The sequence below is a fragment of the Staurois parvus genome, unplaced genomic scaffold, assembly GCF_062004578.1.
Source record: "Staurois parvus isolate SC_StPar_1 unplaced genomic scaffold, SC_StPar_1.0 ptg000581l, whole genome shotgun sequence".
Classification (NCBI taxonomy): domain Eukaryota; kingdom Metazoa; phylum Chordata; class Amphibia; order Anura; family Ranidae; genus Staurois; species Staurois parvus.
Window position 1 is genome coordinate 7,680,519 of NW_028318377.1, and position 19,284 is coordinate 7,699,802.

A 19,284-nucleotide genomic window follows, 5' to 3' on the forward strand; every position below is an offset into this window, starting at 1 on the left:
GAAGGATCTGGGGGTTCTGGTAGATCACAAACTTAATAATGACATGCAATGCCAAGCTGCGGTTTCTAAAGTGAGAAAAATCCTCTCTCGTATTAAAAGAGGTATAGACTCCAGAGAGAGATATCATATTACCCCGGTACAAATCATTAGTAAGACCTCATCTGGAATATGCAGTTCAGTTTTGGGCACCAATTCACAAAAAGAACATTGGGGAACCGGAGAAAGTACAGAGAAGGGCAACCAAACTGATAAAAGGCATGGAGGAGCTCAGCTATGAGGAAAGATTAGAGGAACTGAATTTATTCTCTCTTGAAAAGAGGAGATTAAGGGGGGATATGATCAACATGTATAATACATAAGGGGGATATGATCACCATGTATAATACATAAGGGAGGATATGATCTCCATGTATAATACATAAGGGGGGATATGATCGCCATGTATAATACATAAGGGGGGATATGATCTCCATGTATAATACATAAGGGGGGATATGATCTCCATGTATAATACATAAGGGGGGATATGATCACCATGTATAATGCATAAGGGGGGATATGATCAACATGTATAATACATAAGGGGGGATATGATCTCCATGTATAATACATAAGGGAGGATATGATCTCCATGTATAATACATAAGGGAGGATATGATCTCCATGTATAATACATAAGGGGGGATATGATCGCCATGTATAATACATAAGGGGGGATATGATCTCCATGTATAATACATAAGGGGGGATATGATCTCCATGTATAATACATAAGGGGGGATATGATCACCATGTATAATGCATAAGGGGGGATATGATCAACATGTATAATGCATAAGGGGGGATATGATCTACATGTATAATACATAAGGGGGGATATGATCTCCATGTATAATACATAAGGGAGGATATGATCTCCATGTATAATACATAAGGGGGATATGATCTCCATGTATAATACATAAGGGGGATATGATCTCCATGTATAATACATAAGGGGGATATGATCTCCATGTATAATACATAAGGGGGGATATGATCAACATGTATAATACATAAGGGGGGATATGATCTCCATGTATAAATACATCAGTGGTTCATATAGTGAACTCTGTGTAGAGTTATTCACCCTGAGGTCATCACAGAGGACAAGGGGGCACTCTTTACGTCTGGAGGAAAATAAATTTAATCTCCAAACACGGAAATGTTTCTTCACAGTAAGAGCTGTGAAAATGTGGAATAGACTCCCTCAAGAGTTGGTTCTGGCCAACTCAGTGGATTGCTTTAAAAAAGGCCTGGATTCTTTCTTGGATACACAGAATATAACTGTATACTAACATTTATAAGTAAGGTTGCCTCTCGGGGGATCAGGAAGGAATTTTTTCCCCTGCAGGAGAAAATTGGATCATGCTTTGCTGGCTTTTTTGCCTTCCTCTGGATCAACTGTGGGTATAGGATTATAACTTTTTTTTTAATGGTTGAACTGGATGGACTTTTGTCTTTTTTCAGCCAGACTAACTATGTAACTATCTTACAAGCCGATCTCAATGCACTGTTTTAAAGGGTAGCTCCACTTTTGTAAAAAAATACTAGTGTATACACATACAAATATAAAAAAATGCATATATACATACAATATACAGTATATAGTAATTTAGTGGTATTATGCTGTAAATTATCTTTATGGTTTAGCCCACAGTCATCTATGTTTTTCTCAGATAAAAAGTTACTCTTTTATGCTATGTAAGTGGAACAACCAATAAAAAGAAAACATAGCTGGTCTTCCTGGTTCCCTGCATGTGCTGCTTCTCTTGGAAGGCTGTTGTGAGCTGCACTGTGCTTGATTTGCAGTGACAAGCAGGTATGTGTACTCTATCTCTTTACCCTGTAGGACAATCCAATGTGTACAGACTACCAATGCCAACCAGCAAAAGCTAAAAAGTGGGAGGGGGTCAGAAGAGTTCAGGAAAGAGAAGTCAGGAGAAAAGGTAATTAACTGTAACACGGAAAATGAAAAATGTACAGCCAATTAGGGGATTTGTGGTGTAAAGGTGGCCATACATTATATAATCAGATTATACAATATCTGAATGATGCCCTTTAGTTTTACCAAAAATATGTACTATGAGGACAAACCTAAACAAGTTTTTTAATTTGTATATAGTCAGGCAAGACCTTAAACTACATTGTAGTTTGTATATTGTATGACTAGCTTAGGTATTGTGAAATGGGGAGAGAATACATAGAAAACAGTGCAAGACTATCTCCCTTTAGAAACTATAGGGAGCTGCCATACCTGTTTTCTGTCAGCACAGATCAGGCAAAAACTTTTAGAACTTTTATCCAATTCAAATCCCAGTAATGTATGGTAAGCTAGCCATAAATGTCACTGTCTGATTGTACAATCTCTCTACAATTGCCTTAAGATTTACTTACAATTGTATAATGTGTAGGCCTACCTAAACAGCTAGTTCAGCTTGAATCTGGACACATAGGCTAAATCCAAAGCAGAATGTACAATCAGATTGTAATGCTTTAACCTGATGCAGCTGAATTGTGCAATTTGCATGTCCAATCTTTATTATTAAAGTTTTGACAGTGTAGGAAAAATATCAAATTACGGCACATCATCGACCGATCACAAATTCAAACAAGCACTTCGTAGCAGAGAGAAGTACAAAAACAGTAACAATCCCTGAGTTTGGCATAGGGAGTTGGTATTTGAATCAGTAAGGTGACGGTTGACCCGAAGGTCTGTTGGCACTATTGTAACACTATGTAGTACCAAACAGAGTTCTCGAAAAACATCCAAACAAGATATCAAGTCCAAAGTAGCCATCAGCCAACATCACAAAGGTGAAGAAAAGAAGGAAAAAAAGAAGGATTGGAAGAAAAATAGTAGTAGCAAGCTCCCCTGACATTGCCGGTACGCTCCTCTACTAGCTTAACTGGTAGTGTCCGTCAGGCATTTGATCTAAAGAGTCCCATGTTTTTTCAAATAAAGGCACCAGTGTATAAAGTGCAGAAAGGCATTCATTTATCTTAATCCAAGACAGGTATAGTAAGTCAAATTGGATCATAAACGTTTTCCATGATCTAGCTATAGTGATTCTCACAGACACAAGGACAAATTCTATCAATCTTTTCATGGTCTTAGGGGCTCCCTCCACTGGGCAGCCAAGTAATGCCTTTTGTGGAGATCTGGTAAAATTGGCCCCTGAAAGGGAGTAAATAAAACTGTAGGTGTGAATCCAAAATCTTTTAACTTTTGGACCTGTCCGCCATATGTGAAAAACTGCACTCTCCTGACCACAGTCTTTAAAACAGTGGGGGGAAGCACCAAGACCCACAAGGCCACCCTGGCTGGAACCATGTACCACCTTAGGAGCACTTTGTAGTTGGCTTCTTTTAGTGAAGTAGTGAATATTGTTTTCACAGTAGGTTGTGCTAATCTGTGCCATTCTGCTAGTTTGAGCATTTCCCTGGTATCTCAATCTCTTCTCTCCATGTAGGGGAGCTTAGCATCTGTGGAGGGTAGGATATCATAAATCTTAGAGATATGACCTGAATGCCCTTACATAAATGTTCCATAGGTGTAGTAGTGGTGAGATGAGAGATCTTTGCCAGAGAAGTTATGAAATGAGCTATTTGAGAATAATGGTAGCATTCCGTTTGTGGTAGGTCAGAAGTTGACTTGACAAGACATCTCGGTGATCATAGTAATACGCTATTTACAAGAGACCCTTATTAGTCCACCAAAGAAGATTTTGGGGAACGAGGCCTGGGGTTAAGTCAGGATTATCAAACAGTGGGACCAAGGGAGCATGGGCCGATTTTAAATTTATGTTTTGCGACCAATCTATCCCACAAGTTGAGGGAGAAAGAAAGGGACTAGGGATCATGGGTCGTTATTTGGCTTGTAGCCACAACAATTGGCTGACCTGTCTTGTGGGTAGCATAATGATAATGATTAATTTTGATAATTTGACAGCATAGAGGTATTTGGTGAAATCTGGAACCCCAAATCCTCCCCTCAGCTTGGGAGTGGACTGTGCAATTTTAATCTGTACATGGGCTGTGACATGAACCTGTGGGGCCATTCAAAGGTGTTAAGCGGAGTGATGTGCTGCATGTGTATCAGCATGTTTGCAGAGAGCACTAATATCCCGAAATCCCTGGATATCTACAAAGGAAACTGTGTCTGGATCTTGGATAGCTACTCTGCAGCCTCGACCCTTTTCTGCTCTCTTTTTTGTGGCCACTGAGGACATCCAGATGATTAGGTTTTTAGATAAGAACTGGAGTGTCAAACAAGTGAACCATTGTACTGAACTGGGCAATCAACATTCTTAGGTAGTATTGTGAGCCACCCAGTGGCATACCTAGCATAGTTGAAAACATGGAAGGATTATTTTTTAGTAAACATCCCCCCCTTGGATACTAATTATGGGCACTGCGAAAAAGCTGGAAAATTGTCTGCATGCTGAAAATCAAGGTTACATACACTGTGAAACATGAGGATGCCGGTGTACTAAATAAAAAGGTCACAGAGTCTGAGTGCCTGCATGTCATTGATATCATTCCTAAGCTAGTGACAGCAGAGACCAATATGTCTGAACTATGTAGAGACACCATCAAGAGTGGACACACATCCATCCACCTGACATTCTGCATGCTGTGTATCAATCTATCTGGGTCTGGCATTCTACATGGTTACCACTTTAGATTTACAGAGGAGGTCTGGCGCTAGAGTTACTGCCCATGACCTGACATTTGCGGTGATACTTCACGTGTGGGACCTTCACTGCTTGCGTGACCAACATGTGCGTTCGTCTGTGCATGCGAGCACGGGAAAGGGGACAACAGCACTTTACATTATCTACTTATTTATTTATTTTGACACTGTCGCATTCAATTTTTTGTTTTCTTTTGATCACTTTTATTGCTGTCACAAGGAATGTAAACATCCCTCTTGGCGGCAATAGGCATGTGACAGGTACTCTTATGGAGAGATCTGGGGTGAAAAATACCCAAAATCCCTCCTCTGCCTCTAAAAGCATTTGATCACACCAAAAAATGGCTAAACCGGAAGTGATGTAAGGTCATCGCTTTCGGTTCCCTTTATCATAGAGGCAAACACGATCAGAGCGGTTCCATTCTTTGTTCGGCTCTATGATCAGCTGGTGGAAGACCTGGCTGGTCGATTGGCTGTCCCATTAGGACGGGAGATCCAGTTTGAGCTGCAGAAGGCAGCAGGGGGTAGTCCCCCCCTGCTGCTTGTAATAACAATCCAGCGGCTATTTTGCTGATCGGATTTCTTTTACAAGAGAGCCGACCTTCAGCTCTGAGAAAACGGTACCTGGATGATGCCTACAGGCATCATCCTGGTACAACCACATGTACGTGATTTGGTGTCAAGTGGATACACTAGAACAGTTTACTTGAAGATGCTTTGGAATTAGTTTTCTAAAAGAGTAGAAGCTGGTCATTCAGCCAAGTGAATATCCTCTTGGCTTAGTAAGTAAGGTGATCACTTCAGCCATTCAGTTGTGCATGCTTGAATCCTGTTTTTTTTGGTATCCCTTTGCACATTATGGGGTCGTCAGAGTGAGAACAGCTTCACCCAATTTATTTAAAATGATAGTAACCCCCCAGTTTTTTAAGCACATTCAGCAACAAATTAATTTAGCTTCTTTATTTTTTACTCCCTGCCTATGTTCCTGTTTAGTCCCAGTGCACGAGGGCTGGATGGCCATCATGCTGAACAAATGTGCATGCACTTTCACTGGGCAAATGGGTATGCAACTTGTTTTTTTAAATACACCCCTTATGTTTTCATTTATTATTATTTGAGATGGATGCCTAAAAAACATACTAATTTCAATAAAGGAAAATCCACTTTCATAAAAAAAATAATAACATACTATATAAAATTGCTACACAAGCCATATTATAATTTAATGTTATAACAAGATACTATTCCATTTCAATCTGAAATCACTGTAGTTTCTCTTTAAGGGTAAAATAAAGTATATTTTTAGCAAGTGTATATTTTGGGTTTATTATTGGAAAATCATCATTGATGAGGTAAAAGAGCCGCTTAGGTTTTTCCGTCCTTCTCTTAGCAACTGTTGGGATAAAATATAAACTGCGCAGAGAATTCTATTTTCAATGAGTTGACTGATTGATAGACTAGCATCGTAAGAAGGAGCAGTAAGGGCTAGTTTACACAAGTGTTGCTCTCTGAAGTGTGATCCACATTTGGATTGCTCCTCAGTGAACATTTGACAGGTGGTAAGGAGAGGTAGTATTGTCTCCTCACTGTTTGTTCTAATACCTTGAACCCCACAATAGTGTGCTGAAACTGCATTCATTGCAGGCGGTTGCGGGGCAATTCCAGGCACCCCCATTCAGTTGAATGGGTCATATTCAGTGTGTGGTACAGCCCGCTAGACATGACAGTGGGGATAATTTTTTCTACACCACAATGCAAAGCATTGCATCTGTGGCATAGGTACATACCCCTCCTCTGTTTTTGCATCTTAAGGGGAAGCGGTTGGAGGGTAGTAAAACTGCAGCTCAACCTTGGTTGCTTTACCGCCCCTGAATCACTAGTGTAAACGAGGCCTAAATCACAATCATTGTGTAGCAGTGCACAGGAGTAAGCATAACCTGAGTATGGAATGAACAAATATGACTGCCCCCATTTACATACATAATAAACTGTAAGAAGAAACATGATTTTTAAAATAGTAACATGGAATAATAAGATTATTTAAATCTAGCTAATCCCTTTTGCATGTATACTATATTGCCAAAAGTATTGGGCCAGCCCTCCAAATCATTGGATTCAGGTGTTCCAATCACCTCCATGGGCTCAGGTGTATACAATCAAGCACCTAGACATGCAGACTGCTTCTACAAACATTGGTGAAAGAATGGGTCCCTCTCATGAGCTCAGTGACTCCAAGCGTGGTCCCGTGATAGGTTGCCACCTGTGCAATAAGTCCATCCGTGACATTTCCTTGCTACTAAATATTCCACGGTCAGCTGTTAGTGGTATTATAACAAAGTGGAAGCAACTGGGAACAACAGCAACTCAGCCACAAAGTGGTAGGCCACGTAAAAGGACAGAGCGGGGTCAGCGCATGCTGAAGCGCTCAGTGCGCAGAAGTCGCCAACTGTCTGCAGAGTCAATAGCTAAAGACCTCCAAACTTCATGTCGCTTTCAGATCAGCACAACAGTGTGTAGAGAGCTTCATGGAATGGATTCCCATGGCCAAATAGTTGCATCCAAGCCTTATGTCAGCAAGTGCAATGCAAAGCTTTGGATGCAGTGGTGTAAAGCACGCCACCACTGGACTCTAGAGCAGTGGAGATGTGTTCTCTGGAGTGACCAATCACGCTTCTCTGTCTCGCAATCCAATGGACATGTCTGGGTTTGGCAGTTGCCAGGAGAACAGTACTTCCCTAACTGCATTGTGCCAAGTGTAAAGTTTGGTGGAGGGGGGATTATGGTGTGGGGATGTTTTTCAGGGGTTGGGCTTGGCCCCCTAGTTCCAGTGAAGGGAACTCTTAAGGCATCAGCATACCAAGACATTTTGGACAATTTCATGCTTCCAACTTTGTGGGAACAGTTTGGGGATGGTCCCTTCCTGTTCCAACATGACTGCACACCAGTGCACAAAGCAAGGTCTATAAAGGCATGGATGAGTGAGTTTGAGGTGGAGGAACTTGACTGTCCTGCACAGAGTCCTGACCTCAACCCGATAGAACACCTTTGGGATGAATTAGAGTGGAGACTATGAGCCAGGCCTCCTCCCCCGACATCAGTGCCTGACCTCATAAATGCTCTCCTGGAAGAATGGTCAACCATTCCCATAGATACACTCCTAAACCTTGTGGACAGCCTTCCCAGAAGAGTTGAAGCTGTTATAGCTGCAAAGGGCGGGGCCAACTCAATATTGAACCCTACGGACTAAGACTGGGATGTCATTAAAGTTCCTGTGCGTGTAAAGGCAGGCGTCCCAATACTTTTGGTAATATAGTGTATATCTAAAAGATAACATTGTTAAGACTATACCTTACCTTTGAAACAAAGAATCCCCCTTGTAACACCTTTCAAGTGTCTTCATTTACTTGTTAGTGTCTGCATGGGCCTCTTTTCCAGGTAAGCATAAAGCAAATGGTCATTTTACTTCCCGAATAGCTTGTATTCAGTTAGTATACCTACCTCTGCAATGACTGGAGAACAGGAGGCTGTTGACTAAACATTTATGAACTTCCCTAACCTGCTTTTCTATATTTTGTACAATGGAAGTGTAAACCCCAAACACTGTCTGTCAGATGAAACTTTAAAATATAATAGTAGACGACGCTGGGTTCATTTTGTTTCACTTTAGACTAGCCATGCATACCAGATACAATCTGACATCTGACATCATCTTTCCCTTTCAGCAATCACTAGGAATGCAACTTCAAACCCAAATAAAATGATTCTGTTTTAATTCCCTATACTGTTATAAAGATATCACAGAGTTTGTTTTTTTTTGTAAGTGTGCTTGACTGACTGTTGAAAGGAATGATGTCTAGGTATTTGTCCAGCAAAACTTCTTGTATATTCTTTTTGTGCAAATTGGGCAACATGTTCTCAGGCTGTTTCCTCTTCAGTTAGAATGTTATTAATTCATAAAAAAGAGTGGTTCAGGAAAATACCACATTAAGGCCAACAGATGGTGCAGAGAATCATAGGAAGCATTTCCTATGATCATCGACTCCATCTAATGGCCATACAGTATATAGTATGTTTCCAAACTATTCTTTTTTTATGAATGAATAGCATTCAACCTATAGTGGAAATAGCTTGAGAATATTTGATTTTACTCTGTTCACCCAGAAAAAATTTACTAGCAGTTTCAGTGGACGAATACTGTAGCTATTCAAATGTTTTTTTAAATACACCCCTTTGTGTCTCTCAGCTCCTTACACTACCCAGTTATCCCTGCAAAGCTAAAATCATTTGTACCACTAATAATAATATTAGTATAAGCGTCTGTAACACACTGTCACCACAGACAGATGTATTCAGAGGATTATTACATACAGTAGCACTCTTCAGAGACAGGGATTCTTTAGTTTGCATTAAAAGCTTTAGAGACAGTTCAACACTTTTCAGAAAATAGGATTTATTACTAAAAAGGTCAAAATGGTGCAATTAAAATATTTACAGAAAAAGATGTAACAAATATATAAAGAGAGCAATAAAACAACAGAGAAATAAAAGAAAGGAAGAATACTTGCAAAAGTCCTTGGTTTGAGCGGAGTCCAATCGTCCGAACAAAAGGCTGCTTTGGCTCTCAAGTCTTAGGTGGTTCCTGGTCAATGTTCAAAGGAGAGCTCCTTTTTCTCCAGGCTGTCATTCTTTTTCTATCATCTCAAAGGGGTGTCTCCTGAGAACAAATGACCAATCATCCCATTTGGGGATGGGTAATGGCGGTAACCAAGGTTATGACCAAATCTCTTACAATTTCATACTAAGGTCAATAACCTTCAATAGGTACAGGTAGCATCCTAGCAACTGGCAGATTAATATTTAGAATTATATTCCGAATGCACAGATACCAAAACTTAGCATATCTTTGCCACTCCGGATAAAAGAGACTGCTTATTTTCTTTTGTAGGTGCTAACCTAGGGATGTAAGGTGTCATGTGACTCATATTAAAATGACCTATCCGAATATGTACTTCATATTAAGGTGCCCAGTTACTGCTGAAGTTTATGAATTTGTATGAAAAATGACTCAAGTGGAATGTACGTTTTATGGCACACTCTAGCTCTAATGGCCTAACAGGTCATGACTGACTGAGTTATTGCTTTACGATCGGGCAGAGGAAAGTGGTTTTTCAAACAAGATCCCCTGGGACCAGACCAATTAGTGGTTTACAGCCATGGAGCTCATCCAGCTGTGCTCATCTAGGATAAGTGGCTTTTTTACCTCCGTTCACCCACAGCCTAACATTCCATTCAAAAGGGAGGAGGGAGGACAGAAGAGACAACATGGCCGCGACCTAACAAGATGGCTGTCAGTGTCCATGGCTCTATGCGCACAATTGTAACACTATTATTTAAGGAGACGCATGGCCAAAGGTTTGTTGACCATACTTCTCATGTGGCTCACAGGAGTGCACTTATTTCTACAGTCCTGTGACCCAGATTGAGCTGACAGCAGTATCACAGAGCCAGTTTAGGCCCTGCAGGGATCCTGATGGTAATGTCGGTATCCACCCAGATGCCTGACCGGCAGCTGGCTCAGCCTCTGAGCCAGTGGTGTATTTAGGTTTTGTGCTGCCCTCCATCCCTTCTTTAGGGGGGTGGCGCTGCCCCCCTGAAAGATGTCGCCCTAGGCAAATGCCTTGTGGTAAATATGCCCCTGCTCTTAGCGTGTCGCTGAGAGCCTGAGTCAGTTGCACACTCTCCACTCCAGTGAGTGCTAGAGCTGCAGAACAGAGAGCGGTGACTGCTCATTGAAGAACGAGAACAAAGCAATCGGCTGTTATGTGATCGCTTGGTTCTTGGTCTTGGAGGCGGCGGGGACAACTGTGGCATTGTATCGATGCTGCAGCCACATAGGTGAGTATGTGTGTTTGTTGTTTTAAAATCCTTCACTTCTCTTTTAAAGTAGTATTTATTACATTATTTTGGGATAATAAATGTCTAGGGGGACTATGAACAATCTGTAACTTCATGAAGGGGTTGATCAGCATGAATAACAATGACTCCTAGGGGTGCCTGCCCATCATTTCTGCAGGTATCACGATTTGTCTTGTGACCATTGCCACCAGAAGAGATGGTGATGGAAAATCATAAATATTAAGGTTGTCCCGAAACTGGAGGTTAAAGTTGAAACTTCCAATAGAGACACCTATTGTAAGGCTAAAAAGAGCATTCCCTCACTATGGCCTACTGTATCCAAAAATAAAAAAGTGGTTTTAGCTATACTCCAGCCTGACTCTGACATCTACCAATCCAAGCATACATGTATTGTGGTGTGAGGATTGCTTTGAGCACAAGAACAATTGTTCATTTATAGTTATCAGTGTGTTGAAAAGCTTTGTAAATGCTAACAAGTACCGTACTTCTGACACTCTTATACGCTTGTTAACCATATATGATACAAAATTTGTAAGAAAAAAAAATACTTGGATTCACAATAAGTTGTCTATTGGTATTTTTAACCTATATAAGAACTTTACAGACTATGTATGTGAGCTCAAGACTTTCATGAGGACAACTAGTGACACTAGACACTGAATATGAAAGTCGTATCCATAATTGTTTTCAGTTTGACTTATCAGCTAGTCAGTTAGCTAGTCAGTAGACTAGTCAGTTAGCTCTTGGCTTTGAATAGACCAGCATCCCAAGTAAAACACATGTGTGGGGCTCACAGTTAGTACCTCTGGGGGTAGCTCAGACTAGTGCATATTGAAGAGATTTCCCTTCGAGATCCCACACTTTTGACCTCTGTAAAAGCAGTAGGTTCTCCTGGTAAATAAGTGTCCAATACAGCAATCCAAGAAAACTAATTCCATGGCACTCACACCATGTCGCTCTTCTTTATTTCATCATATATGTAAAGCCTAGCACTTTGAAAAAATTGGACGACCAATTGTCCAATTTGCCACGAAAGTGCCTATCATGATGTAATCGGAATTCTTTTGGCTTGTAAAAAAAATTCTTGGCTGACAAAGGCAAATGTAGCTACGTACTAGCGCAGTAGAGTAGTTCTATGCAATTACTGTACACAGTAAATGAAAAGTGGATGTTGTGTTCACTTACGATAAAAAGTTTCTGGCTTGCACCTTCAGTTTTTGTTGTCCGAATCAGCTGTTGAAATGATCAGATAATCGGACGATCGTTCATCGTCTGAAATTTTTCTTCTGATTTTTTTATCGTGTGTATGCACCTTTAAGGCTGAAAACAAATCAAACACATTCAACGGACAAATGCTTCTCTTGCTAAGCATGCGCTTAGATCCAACTGCCTTGAAAAAACGTGTGCTTTACATGAGAAACATTCATTGGCTGGATAAGTTTTATTTGTTTTTAGCCTTTGGAATTTATGTATAAATAAAGAAGTGTGACATACCATCAGTACCCTGGATTCTGTTTTTTCTTGGATTGGTGCTTTGAGTAGACCTCTAAGGCTCCATGTACATGGGACATTTCTGAACGATGGAAACTGACTGCTGGAAAATGTAGGTTCAAAAACGTCTGTTTAGCTGCGTTTGCATACCACGTTTATGCACGTTTAGAAGCATTTTTTAAAGATAACCTCAAGAGACCTTCCAAAATGTCCAAAATGCACTAAAAAACAGTAACAAATTTACTATTTCAGACATTTTGAGAGAAATAGAGAGAGCAGAAGCAGAGAGAGCAGTATTTGTTGAGATTAGCTGTCTTTTTTTTTGTGGTGTTTGGATGTGTTCCAGCTCGTTTCTGTGTAGAAATTATTGCAGCAGTGTCTAACATATTTTCATTCATGCAAAACATCAAATTATGGTGTACCAGGTCCATCTGAGTACCGGGAAAACGCTTTGCATGTATTTTTCATGATGAAAAAAGGCTCTGGACAGCATCTGCAAATGGAAGAGTTAAAAAAAAATTTCAAATGCAAACGCTTATAAACGTGCTTAGCATTTACTCCCGTTTACTAGCGTTTGGCGTTTGAAACGCTGATAAAATCTACTCCTGAACGCAAGTTTTCTGGGTTAAAAAAAATGACTGTAAACTCAACTGCCTGTAAACGACTATTAATGACATAGTGTACATGGACACATAGGAAAACATTAGGGAGAGTTCAGGGGCTGCTGAAAAAAAACTCTGAACAGTTCCTAAACGCGAGTTCATCAGCTGCAGTGTACATGAGCCCTACCAATGTAGCTATTTTCAAGGCTCAACTAACTTGAGGAGAACTACGGCTTGACACAACTACATATGCATTTTTGAAATAATGGTCTGATAAACAATGACGTTGATACATTATCTGTAGTTTTTTTTTTTACATTTTTCCTGTAGTCATTAAACATTCTACATTATGTGTTCTAACAAACACATCCGAGTGGATGGAATGATTGTATTGCTTGAGAAGGTCTGAAGCTGTAAACCACATCCTCGTCCAGGCCCATACAGATCATCCATTTTCATGTGTATGTCTTTGTTGTGAAGACTGAGAGATGAGATAAAGATGAAATCCTGCTCCTTCTCCACCTCTCTCTCCTTCCCCTGGTTGCTGTCTTCAGACACAGGAGAGGCCGAGCAGAAGGTCGCTCAGTCCCAACCAAAAGCTGCTGCGGTGAAAAGAACCGAAGAATCAAGGAGCAGAACAAGCTTAAAAAAGCCACAATAAGACTCCATTAACCATGAGACTGCTGGTTAATGTGAGTATTGAACCTGTTTTATGTGTTGGAGGTGACATATGGGAGGTTTACAAAGAATAAACCATGTTAAAAACCAAGGGTTTTCCAATTTAAGGTAAATGTTCAATCCGAAGCAGAAGTTTCGTCATCTGCCCAAAGCTTCCGTTGCATACAAAGCATGCACTGTAAACCTTGATTAAGAAAGTAGCAAAAATAGGTAATTTTTGCATTCATTTGCATGCATATTTGCATTCATTAAAGCCCAGGTCCAGTTACAAGATGTCCTTGTTCTGTTGACTGACACCCAGCATCACTCAACCTGGAAGACTATCAGTGCAGGATGTCATGGCTCTGCCTCATAAGCACAGTGGCCTGCACTCACAGTGTATTGATGCCAAGAGCAGAGCTTCTGACACCATGTCAATGCCGTTCTCTGCATCAACTAGGACTGCCCACTGTTGGGAGAAGAGGACACGTGTCCAGCCAGAAGACATCAGACAAAGGTGAGTATAAAAAAGCCTTGAGTTGTGCATGAATGGACATCTATACTGAGAAAATAATAGAAGCTACCATTTATGGCCTTCAAAAACATCTAGTTATCTGGCTGTCTCTTAGCCCTCATGCACACGAGACATTTTTACAGAGGCTGTTTTTGGCTTTTGACATTTTTTTTCTACAGCCAGTAAACCCCCCCAGCATGTTATCCTATGTGTCCATGCACACATAGACTGTAATCAAGGTTTTTTGGCTGGAAAAACCCCCCAGAACTAGTGGGTTTCTAGAGGAGTTTTTTTTAGCTGTAAAAATGCTCTAACACTGAAAAACGTGGCAAAATGTGGTAAAACACTGCAAACCCGCGTTTGTGGATTTTTTTGACCAAAAAAAAAATATTAAAAAAAATGTATTTTTGGTAAAAATTAAAAAAAAAAAAACACAGGAAAACACAGCTAATCATGGCAAAACGCTGCTAATGCAAAAAACGCTAAGAAAAGCTGAAAAACTCATGTGACTTTACACAGCTAACGCTACCAGCCTTATCAAAATGTCCCGTGTGCATGAGGACTTATAAATTTCTTCACTAGCGTGCACATTGGTTGTGCCTTTTCAGGTTCTGTCACTGCAAGTTTGCCCACCTAACTAAAAGCAAAAGACTTTCTGCAATCTCTAGTAAAACACCTTCATTTCACCCGGTTAGCAGATAAATTAGTTGGATTGCACATCACATGACCCTTCACCCACCAGTTAGGTTGGAGGAAATTGCATCAGCTGTAAGCCTTGCATCACACGGGCTTCAGCTTGTATATGAGCAGTGTAAACAGCAATCTTTTATTAAACTTTCAGCATGCTTTTGTGAAAAACTTGTGGCAAGTTTCGATCAGCTTTCTCTAAGCAGTTTAAGCGCTCTTCAGCTCCTTTTGGAATTGTTATAAACAGATCTTAATTGGAGAGCTGATTGCCACTTTAAAGAAGCTGCTTGCAGGCTTTCAACAAGCTTCAGTAGTGCTGAAGCCTGCTAGCAGCTTGTTTAAAGTGGCAATCAGTACTCCTATTAAGATCTTTGTTCAACATTTACAAACTGGATAGAGAATAAACAGGCGGCGCACACACCTAGTGCATTATCCAAGGTTTATTGAAAGGTATAAAAGGTAAAAACATACTCACAGACGAAGCATGTATCTAAAAAGCATTGCTGGTGATGCCAAATCCATCATCCATCCAGTACACATCTGCACCAGAGGCTGGTCAGTAGCACTGAGGAAAGGGATTCATCCACGAAATGCATCAGCCATTTGACTGCACTGACAATTGGAACACCTTGCTTGCCGTTGTGGCCATCGTCATTATGCAAATGCTTTTTAGATCCATGCTTCATCTGTGAGTAGGTTTTTACCTTTTACACCTTTCAATAAACCTTGGATAATGCACTAGGTGTGTGCGCCGCCTGTTTATTCTCTATCTAGTGGCTGATCTCCCCATCTGAGGAGGGCTGCACCCCTGAAGCATTTCCTTTGGTTGTCGCTGTCCCGGTTCCCTTGGCTTCCCTTTTGGCTGTGCATTTCCAGAGGCGCTGGAGAGTACATACGATATCCGGTTCGGTTATTTACAAACTGGAGCTGAATGGTACTTTAAAAGCTCCAACAAAGCTTGCCAAAAACTCTGCAAATGCTTGGTAAAAGCTTGCCGTTCACACTGCTCTGATACAAGCTAAAGCTCCAGTGAAACAGGCCTTAGGAGACCAAGAAAGAGGTTTATCTGTTAGTGGTTACTTTCTGCTCTTCTGATTTTAAAACTTGAGTAATATGCAACAGTAATATAAACGGCATGAGCAGAGCGCAAGAACTACATTTTTAAAACTGGTAATGTTGGTATATAGCCAATTGATTTATGTGAATTTTAACTGTTTCAATACCGGGCACTTTCACCCACTTCCTGCCCAGGCCGTTTTTTAGCTTTCAGCACTGTCGCATTTTGAAAAACAATTGTGCAGTCATGCAGCACTGTACCCAAATGAAGTTTTTATCATTCTTTTCACACAAATAGAGCTTTCTTTTCGTGGTATTTAATCAACACTGGGATTTTATTTTTTGCTAAATAAATTAAAAAAGACCAACAATTTTGAAAAAAATCAGTTTTTCTTCATCTCTGTTATACAATTTTGCAAATAAATAATTCCTTTGGTGAAAATAACCCAAATCAGTATTTGTTATTCAATCTGTAGGAAAGTTATAGAGTCTACAAACTATGGTACAAATCTGAAAATTGATTAATCCTGATGTACAGATGGCCTTTCTCATTTCATGAGGCCCGAAAATGTCAGGACAGTACAGATATCCCCCAAATTACCCCTTTTTGGAAAGTTGACAGTTCAAGGAATTTAGTAAGAGCCATGGAGAGTTTTGTGAAGTTGTAATTTTTTGTCATAATTTTTCACCATTTTTATTTTTTTTTAGACACTGTCACCAGTGCAGTACAGCATCATCATATAACTGGTGTGACGGTGATCAGGGACACTGACTGGTGACAGTATGAAAAAAAAAATGTTATAATTATTTTTAATTTTTTTTTTAATGCTATTCTTTTCTTTTTTTTTAACCACTTGCCCTCCAGAGGATTTACCCCCCTTCTTTTCCTGACTAGGCCATTTTTTGCATTACAGGCCTGCGTTACTTTAACTGACAATTGCGCGGTCATGTAACATTGCACCCAAATGAAATTTACGTCCCTTTTTTTCCATGAATTGAGCTTTCTTTTGGTGGTATTTGATCGCCTGTGCATTTTTAATGTTTTGTGCTATGAAAAAAAAAGACTGCTAATTTTGAGAAAAAAAACAATATTTTTGTCTTTTTGCTATTAAACATGTCCAGTAAAAATTTTTTAAAAAACTAATTTCATCATAAATTTAGGCCAAAATGTATTCGCTAAAAAAAAATCCTAATACATGTAAATGAGTTGGTTTATGTGAAAGTTATAGCGTTTACAAATGGCAGTATATATACTGGGATTTTTTTAAACTAGTAATGGCAGTGATCAGCGACTTATAAGGGACTGCGGGACTGCGGCAGGCATTTTGACACTGGGGGGAAATGACTATCGTGTTACTGACATCCCCAGTGACACCAATACAGTGATCAGTGCTAATAAAAAGCACAGATTCAGTTCTAATGACACTGGGCAGGAAGGGGTTAACATGTGGGGCGATCAAAGGGTTAACTGTGTGCTGTTTCACAGTAAGATGTGTGTGTGCTTTCAACTGTAAGCACTCTGTTTTGTATGGCTCTGCTGTGTGCAGGAGCTGCCAGGGGAAAGAACTGTATTGTTTACATACAGTTCTGTCCCCTGTCGGTAATACCCCGTTGGGCTGGGACCAGGTGATTGACAGCTGAGGCAGCGAATAGCAGCGTGGGTAGGGCGCGCGCACGGCTCATGCACGCCCCCTACCTGGAAATGCAAAATCACGTATGTATACATGATTTTGCATCCTCCTGCTGCCCTGTAGCAGTATTTCTGCTATAGGGTGGCGGGAAAGCGGTTAAACATACTGTGATCAGAGCAATACAATGTTACCATAGTAACGTTGTACTACTCTGGGGAAGTGATCAGGATTTTTTTTAACACATTATGATTGCTTATAGTGAATTCCATTGCTATAAGCAAGCATTTTACTTATTTAAGTAGATTCATTCTGTAAGTATTGTGATTAGCTGTGATTGTCCACATTTAATCACAAGGTACAGATGGGCTGTGATTGGCCCTGCCTGTACCATGTGATCACTGTGACCAATGACAGCTAGCAACACAATTGTACACAATGAATAGCATGAAAGGAAACTATTCTTTGTTTACAATTGTCATGTGATATGCTGTGATTGGTCACAGCGATCACATGGTACCGGCAATGGGTTAAGAAGTCCACTATGTTGTAGAGCAGTGTTCTTCAACCTTTATTCATTCAAGACACCCTTTAGAATTGTGCACAATCTTGGCACACACCAGTCTGAGGGCTCGTTCAGACAAGAAGGTGCATCTGAGCTCAAGCGTATTCCCGCTTGTTGCGTTTTTTAATAGGCTGCTGTGCGAAACATGCACAAAGGTGCTGGCATTGTTTTCAGATTGTGCCCTGCCAAAATGCATGGTACTGCAGTACCATGCATTTTAGTGGGCACAATGTACATGCAATTGGTGGATGTGTGGGGGTACACAAAAACGCTTGATTTCACATTTATTCCCGCACTGTGAAAAGGCCCTAAAATGCATTTTTTAAGGCTAATCCCTTCTGCTAGCACAGGGGAGTTTGTGCAGGACTGTGCAAGGTTAGATTACAGCCCCTGACTATGGGACATGATCAGCCTGGGTGGAAGCTAGGGGAAGGTAATCAAGGCTGCTGCAAAGAGTCCTCAGGGGTGCCACGGCAAAATGTAATCTGTTAACGTCTGTGTACTGTGAGGGAGAGAGCTCACCCTGCACCTCCTCCCGGCTCGTTCCTCCTCCCTGCTGTTATCTGTACTCTTGCCGGCAAAACTGAAAGCCGTACAAGCCACCCGCCTGCGTCCTACCAACTGATGACATCATCTGATACTAAGGATAGGTCGGACAGCTTGTACAACTTTCGATTTTGCTAAGAGTAGAGATAACAACATAGAGGAGGAGAAAGTCGGGAGAAGGTGCGGGGTGAGCTCTCTCCCTCCTCTCTGTATACAGAAGTTAACAGAGTAACATTTTCATGATCGAATGGTAAAAGACTGTATGTTGTTTTGCTGTGGCACCCCCGGGGACCCTTTGTAGAGAATCGGTGTACTTCATGGCTATAAGGACTGTGTGCTTTATTCAAAGATACAGCCTTGCACACCAGAAATGGAAGATAGACATGTGTATACTGCCATAGATCCATAGACGCCTCATTACATCATTTTTACTTCAAAGTGAACCTCTCTTACAAAATATAAACCCTCAGTAACAGGTAATGATCATTGGGTGATTGTATGTATCTTAGTTTTTTTTTTTTTTATTTAATTTGCCTCTGCATAGGTCATTATGGTGCCCATGTAACAAGATAGAATACAGGAGGGCAGGGGAATTAGTGTTGATATACAGCATGTGGCCCCGTATCGTAGTCATTTGTTTGTTATTTTGTATGAAGAAATTTATGTTATTTACTTATAAGTCTTCATGCACACGGGACGTTTTTATAGCGGCTGTTTTTGGCTTTTGGTGTTTTTTTTTACAGCTAGTAAACTCCCCAGCATGTTATCCTATGTGCCCATGCACACATAGACTGTAATCAACGTTTTTTGGCTGGAAAAAATACCCAGGACTAGTGGGTTGCTAGAGGAGTTTTTTAGCTGTAAAATGCTTAAAAACGTGGTAAAAT

General features: G+C 40.5%; 1 protein-coding gene across 12 annotated transcripts in view; it reads left to right on the forward strand.

Moving 5' to 3' along the window:
• The window catches only part of REEP1 (receptor accessory protein 1), a 135,852-nt gene that overhangs the window by 115,324 nt on the left and 1,244 nt on the right, over positions 1–19,284 (forward strand). For 3 of the 12 annotated variants that reach the window (XM_089692303.1, XM_089692304.1, XM_089692305.1), the window contains 2 exons: positions 1,892–1,988; positions 13,299–13,436. The exons of 4 other annotated variants lie outside the window; for them this stretch is intronic. In XM_089692303.1, coding sequence (XP_089548429.1) covers positions 1,892–1,988; positions 13,299–13,405 — 204 coding nt within the window. In that variant the 3' untranslated portion in view covers positions 13,406–13,436. Of the gene's footprint in view, positions 1–1,891; positions 1,989–13,074; positions 13,146–13,298; positions 13,437–13,676; positions 13,919–19,284 lie in introns of those variants that run through there. 5 more of the 12 variants (XM_089692307.1, XM_089692312.1, XM_089692306.1 and 2 more) reach the window with 4 other exon arrangements.